At 43.1% G+C, this 10,283-nt stretch overlaps 1 protein-coding gene across 2 annotated transcripts in view; it reads right to left on the minus strand.

Moving 5' to 3' along the window:
• Positions 1–1,871: 1,871 nt before the first annotated feature.
• Positions 1,872–10,283, minus strand: part of LOC100333807 (coiled-coil domain-containing protein 138-like) — a 20,328-nt gene continuing 11,916 nt past the window's right edge. For both annotated transcript variants that reach the window (XM_073913386.1, XM_073913387.1), the window contains exons 11-15: positions 9,917–10,036; positions 9,460–9,616; positions 6,129–6,305; positions 2,673–2,811; positions 1,872–2,195 (exon numbers count right to left, since the gene is read on the minus strand). In XM_073913386.1, the coding sequence (XP_073769487.1) occupies positions 2,054–2,195; positions 2,673–2,811; positions 6,129–6,305; positions 9,460–9,616; positions 9,917–10,036 (735 nt within the window). In that variant the 3' untranslated portion in view covers positions 1,872–2,053. The remainder of the gene's footprint in view (positions 2,196–2,672; positions 2,812–6,128; positions 6,306–9,459; positions 9,617–9,916; positions 10,037–10,283) is intronic.

Genomic DNA, 10,283 nt, shown 5'->3' on the forward strand with positions numbered 1-10,283 from the left:
GACACTGGAGAACTGACAGAAGGACACTGGAGAACCGACAGAAGGACACTGGAGAACTGACAGAAGGACACTGGAGAACCGACAGAAGGACACTGGAGAACTGACAGAAGGACACTGGAGAACCAACAGAAGGACACTGGAGAAAAGAAGGACACTGGAGAACAGAAGGACACTGGAGAACCGACAGAAGGACACTGGAGAACCGACAGAAGGACACTGGAGAACTGACAGAAGGACACTGGAGAACCGACAGAAGGACACTGGAGAACTGACAGAAGGACACTGGAGAACCAACAGAAGGACACTGGAGAAAAGAAGGACACTGGAGAACAGAAGGACACTGGAGAACCGACAGAAGGACACTGGAGAAAAGAAGGACACTGGAGAACAGAAGGACACTGGAGAACTGACAGAAGGACACTGGAGAACTGACAGAAGGACACTGGAGAACTGACAGAAGGACACTGGAGAACTGACAGAAGGACACTGGAGAAAAGAAGGACACTGGAGAACCGACAGAAGGACACTGGAGAAAAGAAGGACACTGGAGAACAGAAGGACACTGGAGAACAGAAGGACACTGGAGAACAGAAGGACACTGGAGAATAGAAGGACACTGGAGAACCGACAGAAAGACACTGGAGAACAGAAGGACACTGGAGAACCGACAGAAGGACACTGGAGAACCGACAGAAAGACACTGGAGAACAGAAGGACACTGGAGAACCGACAGAAGGACACTGGAGAACCGACAGAAAGACACTGGAGAACAGAAGGACACTGGAGAACCGACAGAAGAACACTGGAGAACAGAAGGACACTGGAGAACAGAAGGACACTGGAGAACCGACAGAAAGACACTGGAGAACAGAAGGACACTGGAGAACTGACAGAAGGACACTGGAGAACAGAAGGACACTGGAGAACAGAAGGACACTGGAGAACTGACCAAAGGACACAGGAGAACCGACAGAAGAACACTGGAGAACTGACAGAAGGATACTGGAGAACTGACAGAAGGACACTGGAGAACTGACAGAAGGACACTTGAAGACCAACAAAAGGACACTGTAAGACCAACAAAAGGCCACTGGAGAACTGAGAGAAGGTAACGGGAGAACCGACAGAAGGACACTGGAGAACCAACAGAAGGACACTGAAGAACCGACAGAAGGACACTGGAGAACCAACTGAAGGACACTGGAGAACCGACAGAACACTTGAAGACCAACAAAAGGACACTGGAGAACTGACAGAAGGACATTGGAGAGCTGACAGAAGGACACTGGAGAACTGACAGAAGGACACTGGAGAACAGAAGGACACTGGAGAACAGAAGGACACTGGAGAACTGACAGAAGGACATTGGAGAGCTGACAGAAGGACACTGGAGAACTGACAGAAGGACACTGGAGAACAGAAGGACACTGGAGAACAGAAGGACACTGGAGAACCAACAGAAGGACACTGGAGAACCAACAGAAGGACACTGGAGAACAGAAGGACACTGGAGAACAGAAGGACACTGGAGAACCAACAGAAGGACACTGGAGAACTGACAGAAGGACACTGGAGAACTGACAGAAGGACACTGGAGAACCGACAGAAGGTAACGGGAGAACCAACAAAAGGACACTGGAGAACCGACAGAAGGACACTGGAGAACCGACAAAAGGACACTGGAGGACTGACAGAAGGTCATTTAAGCTGCTTGGACATTGTCAAAAGCACTACAGCAGTAAAGATTAGTTCAGTATTTTGAGGCTGTGAGTTCTAATTAATCAAGGTCTGAGGTCTTAATCAATCACAAATATACACAAACACACTTGGAGATAATATCAACAAATAGTCAGACCCACACTAGAGATGTATTTCTGTTGAGGCAACTTTGCATTTATTAAATATAAACAGACATGATTACATTTCATACAAATATAAATAAAAACATTCCAGGCACAGAGCTGCATGACAGTGTTGATGAGCACATTATCAGCATGTTTGTGTATGTTTTGAAGTGTGTGTTTTTTCATGCTGTAAGCATGTTTTAAGCGTGTTATGAGCGTGTCAGCATGCCCAGATTGAGCAGAATGGAGCTCAGGTTCATGCTGATGAAGGCCTGGCTGCGGTCGGTGGTTCTGTGCATCTCCTGCAGGAACAAATGCAGTGACGCCGCTTCAAATAGACGCTTGTTCTTCCTGAAAAACAAACACAAAATCAGTGTATCTGCACAACAGCTGACCTCCAGAACACACACACACACACACACACACACACACACACACACACACACACACACAACCTTCAGCTCTCTTCATCCAGACTGACAGGAGGAGTGTTTCTGCTCTGTTTACATGCACAATCTGAAGCCCATCCTCCATAATCATGAGCATCAGCAGCTCCACACCGGTTCTGAACATGATCTCTTTATGCTTGTGAACATCTGATGACTTACTGGAGCCTTACACAAGCCTGTTCTGCTGCTCAGCATCTAAAGTTTTTCACATATGTTTATCTGTTTCTCTATGTGTTTCACCATCAATGCAAGTGTGTTGCCTCTTCTTGTTGAATCACTGAATGCCTCCTCTACTGTCAGTCTGCTAGATACTAGTGTAAAGTGACCCCTCTCAGCCACTGTAGTCTGATGATGATGATGATGATGAAGACACACTGACCGGATGCTGGAGAGCTTCTGGAGGATCATGAGCATCTTCTCCAGCAGTGGCGGCTCCAGACGAGGGTTACGGAGGACCTGAGACACACAGCGGAAGAAACCCTCCGTGCTGCACTGATCCAGGAACAGCGGCAGCATCGCTGAGGACACACGAGCGTTAGTGTTAAAGAGTGTGTGTGTGTGTGTGTGTGTGTGTGTGTAGGTCAGTGGTTTACTGTGAGTCTGATCTCAGTCTTTCAGACTGCAGCTGATTTAGGATCAGTTCAGGGACAGATGGAGCACATTATAGCAAAACACACACACACATACACACGCACACGGGAACTGCGCTAGAGTTAGAACACACACTTTATAAACTCAAACTAAACACACACTTAATAAACTCACACTGAACACACACTTTATAAACGCTGAGCTCCAGCTGTTGCAGAGTTTACAGGAGGAGGATTGTGGAAAGTGTGTGTTTTTATAGCATGTGTGTGTTTTAAAGTGTTCAGTGTGTGTGTGTATAAAGTGTGTTTGTTCGTGTGTGTGCTTTCAAAGTTTTCAGTGTGTGTGTATAAAGTGTGTGTTCAGTGTGTGTGTAAAGTGTGTGTTCAGTGTTTTAAAAGTGTTCAGTGTGTGTGTGTGTGTGTGTGTGTGTATATAAATTGTGTGTTCAGTGTGTGTGTAAAGTGTGTGTGTATAAAGTGTGTTCAGTGTGTGTTTTTTAAGTGTTCAGTGTGTGTATGTGTGTGTATATAAATTGTGTGTTCAGTGTGTTTATAAAGTGTGTGTTTTAAAAGTGTTCAGTGTGTGTGTGTATATATATTGTGTTCAGTGTGTGTGTATAAAGTGTGTGTTCAGTGTGTGTACAAAGTGTGTGTTCAGTGTGTGCGTATAAAGTGTGTGTTCAGTGTGTGTATAAAGTGTGTGTGTATAATGTGTGTGTTCAGTGTGTGTGTATAAAGTGTGTGTTCAGTGTGTGTATAAAGTGTGTGTGTATAATGTGTGTGTTCAGTGTGTGTGTATAAAGTGTGTGTTCAGTGTGTGTGTGGTGTATAAAGTGTGTGTGTGTGTGTGTGTGTGTGTATAAAGTGTGTGTTCAGTGTGTGTGCTTTAAAAGTATTCAGTGTGTGTGTATAAAATGTGTGTTCAGTGTGAGTGTATATAAAGTGTGTGTTCTGTGTGAGTGTATAAAATGTGTGTGATCAGAGTGTGTGTGTATAAAGAGTGTGTGTTTAGTGTGTGTGCTTTAAGTGTTCAGTGTGTGTGTATAAAGTGTTTGTTTAGTGAGTGCTTTAAAAATGTGTGTTCAGTGTGTGTGCTTTAAAAGTGTTCAGTGTGTGTGTATAAAGTGTGTGTGAGCCGTGTCGTAAAGCGCTGGCGATAATGAGGACACAGGAATGCTTCATTTACTGCGCGGAGCGAACACATCATTACACTAATGAGGATTTAATTACAGCCATTATTAACGGCCGTGACGGAATCAAATAAACCTGCTGCAGTCACCACACGCTTTACACCAGCCTGAGTGATAATACTGCACACGAAACATTACACCAGTCTAAATAAAAGCAGCAATAAATATCCAGATAATCAACCAATTAAATGCATTTACTGAAATAAAAAACATTAATAAATTAAATAAAACTGAAAGTTTGTTAACATTACTATGAATATTAAATTAAACTCCAAACCTAAATATTAAATTAATAGCATTAAATAATGCAATATTTCTACACTCACAGGCCACTTTATTAGGTACACCTGTCCAACTGCTCATTAATGCAATTTAGGCATGTAGACAATTAGGCATCTACATTTAGGCATGTAAACATGGTCAAGAGGATCTGCTGCAGGTCAAAGTGAGCATCAGAATGGGGAAGAAAGGGGATTTAAGAGACTTTGAACGTGGCATGGTTGTTGCTGCCAGACGGGCTGCTCTGAGTATTTCAGAAACTGCTGATTTACTGGGATTTTCACGCACAACCATCTCTAGGCTTTACAGAGAATGCTCCGACAAAGAGGAAATATCCAGTGAGCGGCAGTTCTGTGGGCGCAAATGCCTTGTTGATGAGGCCAGAGGTCAGAGGAGAATGGCCAGACTGGTTCCAGCTGATAGAAAGGCAACAGTAACTCAAATAAGCACTCGTTACAACCGAGCTCTGCAGAAGAGCATCTCTGAACACACAACACGGCCAACCTTGAGGCGGATGGGCTACAGCAGCAGAAGAGCACACCGGGTGCCGCTCCTGTCAGCTAAGAACAGGAAACTGAGGCTACAATTCACACAGACTCACCAAAACTGGACAATAGAAGATTGGAGAAACGTTGCTGCTCTGATGAGTCTCCATTTCTGCTGACACATTCAGATGCTCGGCTCACAATTTGGCCTCAACAGCATGAAAGCATGGATCATCCTGCCTTGTATCAGCGGTTCAGGCTGGTGGTGGTGGTGTAATGGTGTGGGGGAGATTTTCTTTGGGTCCATTAGTACCAATTGAGCATCAACGCCACAGCCTACCTGAGTATTGCTGCTGACCATGTCCATCCCTTTATGAGCACAGTGTCTCCATCTTCTGATGGCTACTTCCAGCAGGATAACGCAGCATGTCATTAAGCTCAATCATCTCAGACTGCTTTCTTGAACATGACGATGAGTTCACTGTACTCAAATGGCCTCCACAGTCACCAGAGCTAAATCCAATAGAGCAGCTTTGGGATGTGGTGGAACGGGAGATTGGCATCATGGATGTGCAGCCGACAAATCTGCAGCAACTGTGTGATGATATCATGACAATATGGAGCAAAATCTCTGAGGAATATTTCCAGTAGCTTGCTGAATCTACAACACCAAGGATTAAGACAGATCTGAAGGTGAAAGAGGTCCAACCCGGTACTAGTAAGGTGTACCTAATAAAGTGGTCGGTGAGTGTATATATTAGTATATTAATGATATTCTATATATTAATGATATTTCATATATTACTTTAAATAAACATCTATGAAATATGATGCAAAATCATTTAAATAAATATAAATAATAACTAATAACAAATTATAATAGGTAAACACAAGGTTTAAGGCAAACTTATTGGCCCTCCTGTGAAATTATTATTACTTTGCAAATATTTCAACACATTTCTGCTCATAATAGTGTTAATAACTAATCTCTAATAACTGATTTATTTTCTCTTTGTCATGATGACAGCACATAAAATTAGACTACTGTAGATATTCTTCAAGACACTTCTATACAGCTTAAAGTGACATTTAAACTTCTGCAGACAATCCAAAACATCATTTCCTAAGGGGGTTAAAAATAAAAAAGTAGTAAAAGCATTATGAAGTCCTGTACAGATTCCCCGAACATCATTTGAAAAATATTTTTAAATGAATTAAATGTCTAGAGAGGACGAGATATTCTGCTTTTAACAGTAGATTGAAGGTTTACAGTAGTATCTGAGTTTCTCACGTGATTCTGCACTCATCTGCATCAGGACGTCCACAGATGGAGCCAGCAGCCCAGGACCACCAGCTCTCAGCAGAGCCAGAACCACCGGCAGAGCCTGGTACTCCAGGAACAGCATCTGTCCTTCATCAGTGCGAACTGCAGAGGACAACACGTCCACAGCCTGAGCCAGAACATCCACTGCAGCACACAAGAAGAAGAAGAAGAGGAGGAAGAGGAAGAACAACAGGATACAGGGTTATAGGGGTAGAAGATATGGGGTTATTTCTAGAAGGGATACAGCTGTGGCTGGAAGTTAACAATAATTATTTAGTAAATTACCCATTATAATTGTGTTTTATTAACATCTACCCCTACCCTAAACCTCACAGTAACGTAAAAACAGTAAATATATTGAGTATTATTTATATTATGTATTAAATTACCAATTAAATTGTATTTTATTAACATTTATCCCTATCCCAACCCTCACAGTAATGTCAAATCAATAATTATACAAACTATTGTTCATATTATTTATTAAATTACCCAATAATTGTATTTTACCCAACCCTAAACCAAATCCTCACAGTTACAGTAAGTTTTAGGGCTGTGAATTGGCAAGGGCCTCACGATATGATACACATCTCGATACATAGGTCATGATACAATATATATTGCAATACAATAAATATTGTGATATATTGCAATAGTTTGTATTAGTATGTGTGTCATGTTATGTTGACAAATTGATAAAGTCAGAAGACGAATTGTAATTCCAATTCCAATTTATTTTCGATCCATTTAAATTCATTAGAACTGCACAGTGTGATTGAACAGAGAACTCACTGTATTAAATGCATATTGTTATTAAACACTGAACTAAAATGAATATGCCACTAAAGTCACATATAAATGAAATAATTTATCAAACTAAAGCAAGTAAAAAAAAATTAAAATGCATCAAGTAAACAAAACTGGAACACAGTGCTCTAATATTCGGTAAACTATTAGAAACTGCAGTGCGACTGACAGCATTGTGAACATTTTGCTGTGAAAACTGGTCGCACACAGGTAAATTGAAGGCATGCATGAAACATTTTACATGCAACATGCCGGCCAGCTGTGCTGCCATGGTCATGTTTGACGCATTGTCTGTTACAACGACAGGTCCTTCCAATAGATGTCCCATTCCTCCTATGCAGTTTTCAGTAACTCTGCAATGTTAGTTAAGGCAGACGGAAGCTTTCCACCATGCTCACTTTGCTTACATCTGATTCCATACTATTTAGCGTTTTGTTGATTGCAAGTTAGCGACATCTACTAGAGCAAAGAAAGAGGGTGTTTGGCCCAACTTGAATCGATACTTCGGGTTGAACTATCGGTACATTATCGTGAAAGAAATTATCGCGATAGTTTGATACATCGATATTTTTGCACAGCCCTAGTAATTATTCATTCATTCATTCATTCATTTTCTTGTCAGCTTAGTCCCTTTTTTAATCCGGGGTCGCCACAGCGGAATGAACCGCCAACTTATCCAGCAAGTTTTTTACGCAGCAGATTTCTTTCCAGCCGCAACCCATCTCTGGGAACCTAGTAATTATACACTATTAAAATTATTAAATGATCCATTAATTGTATTTATTAATGCCCCCCCCCCTACTACAGCCCTAAACCCAACCCTCACAGTACTGTAAAATATTATTGGTGTGCACTATACATATGGGGCGAAGCAGTGGCGCAGTAGGTAGTGCAGTCGCCTCACAGCAAGAAGGTCGCTGGGTCGATCCTCTGCATTTCTGTGTGGAGTTTGCATGTTCTCACTGAGTTCGTGTAGGTTTCCTCCAGGTGCTCCGGTTTCCCCCACAGTCCAAACACATGTGGTACAGGTGACTTGGGTAGGCTAAATTGTCCGTAGTGTATGAGTGTGTGTGTGTGAATGTGTGTGTGGATGTTTCCCAGAGATGGGTTGCAGCTGTAAGGGCATCCGCTGCGTAAAAACTTGCTGGATAAGTTGGCGGTTCATTCCACTGTGGCGACCCCGGATTAATGAAGGGCCTAAGCCGACAAGAAAATGAATGAATGAGTATACATATGCTATATTTATGCTAGTATCCACAGCTGTATCCCTTCTGAGATCACGAGGTGCACCACACTGCCATTTTTTTGTTGACGAGAAATAAAGATGTGTGCTGTCCTTTTTATGTTGCTAGGCAACCACTGAATCAAGATGCGTATCATTTAATCATACTCGTTCGGTGTGATCAAAGCCTTAAAGTCCGCATGAACTGGAAGCTGCAATTTTTTTCTGTATTAGACGCAGTTCCTAAATATACTAAATATCAAATGAGCAAACAGTGGGCGTGGCTTGATTGTTCTACTGTGAGCTGATTGGATGTAGTAAAGTAGGCATTTCATTTAGAGAGATGTGGAAAAGGGTTTGGGAAGAGTTATTAAAGCCTAGCAGACTCCTCCTCCTCACCATTACTGTCTGTTATCAAAACTGACAGCTGGAGGGGCGTGTGTTAGCCCCGCCCATTACCTCAGACAAATGAAATCTGAGAATTTATCTGAAAACCAACAAGAAGTGCATTTCCAGATGGTAATGAAAGATTAAAGGGCGAACTATTGTTTTTGTTCTCAACGTCATGCACAGATGCACAAAACTAGCAATGTGAGCTGACCGAATCAAAACCCCCACAGTCCAAACACATGCGGTACAGGTGAACTGGGTAGGCCGTCGTGTATGAGTGTAAATGAGTGTGTATGGATGTTTCCCCATGGGTTGCAGCTGAAAGGGCATCCGCTGCGTAAACAACATATGCTGGATAAGTTGGCAGTTCATTGCACTGTGGTGATCTCAGATTAATAAAGGAACTAAGCCGAAAAACAAGTGAATGAAGTTCCTCGAATGCTGTGTGTTTATGAGCAGTGAATGAGTGTGTGCTGATCTCACTGTTAGTTCTGCTCAGTTTCACACACACACACACACATAGGCACACACACACACCAAATACCAGATGAAGACACATGATTCATAAATGATGAATAAAACACACACATACACAGGCTGATGCCAACAACACACTCAGAGAAGCACAGACTATTTAAAAACTGACTGCACACACACACACACTCCAGTGATTGACTGATTTCTGTGCTGGAATTGTCCTGGTTTTCCATCATCAGGTGGATTATTAACGAGAGAGCGACTCTCTGAGGATTTAAAAGAGGAAAACATCAGCTTCATGATGAAGAGCAGAACTACAGAAACACAGCAGAGTCTGGAGGATGAGAAACACTGCCCTCTGCTGACACACACACACGCACACGCACACACAGCCGAGCTCACCCTGGCTGCAGGTTTTGCTGATGATGAGGCTGCTCAGGAAGCGTGTGTGCAGACAGGAGCTCTTGAACAGTGGACAGACCCGCGAGCGGCCGCCATCTCCTGATCCACGACACAGCTCTTCACACAGACGCCTCAGTGTGGAGGTCAGGAGGACATGCTGGAGGACACACACACACACACACGACACTGAGCTCAATTATGGGGATATTAAAATCACAATTATTTTCAACACATGTCTAACATCAGCTCTTTGGCATGTCGTGTCATGTCTCTAGTATGTTGTGTCTGTGGCTTGTCATGTCTTTGGCATGTTGTGTCTGTGGTGTGTCGTTTATGGTGTGTTGTGTCTGTGTTGTGTTGTGTTTATGGCATGTCGTGTCTGAGCCCTGTCATGTTTGTGGACTGGAATGTCTGTAGCATGTCTGTGAAGGCTTTGTGTCTGTGGCATGTGTGTTACCTGTGTGCTGCGCTCCAGATGCAGCAGACTGCAGTAGATGCAGCGCAGTATTGCTGACAGCAGCGGCGCCTCCATCACTGCAGCCTGATGATGAAGCTGCTCCACCAGCAGAGGCAGAACCTGGACACAGCAGCAGAGGCTGGTTAAGAGGATTCTAAGGGCCCATGCATTTTGGGGGTTCCCCAGAGATGTTATTGGGGGACCCCACCACCCGGGCTTCACAGTTGATATAGTGTCTGTGGCAGCCAGCGGTGCCCCTGCCCTAGTGTACATTATATCTTACTATACATTCTTTCTTTCACACGCACACACACACGCGCACACACACACAGACAAACACACACACATACACACATACATACATACA

This window comes from Danio rerio, chromosome 9, assembly GCF_049306965.1.
Source record: "Danio rerio strain Tuebingen ecotype United States chromosome 9, GRCz12tu, whole genome shotgun sequence".
Taxonomy (NCBI): Eukaryota; Metazoa; Chordata; class Actinopteri; order Cypriniformes; family Danionidae; genus Danio; species Danio rerio.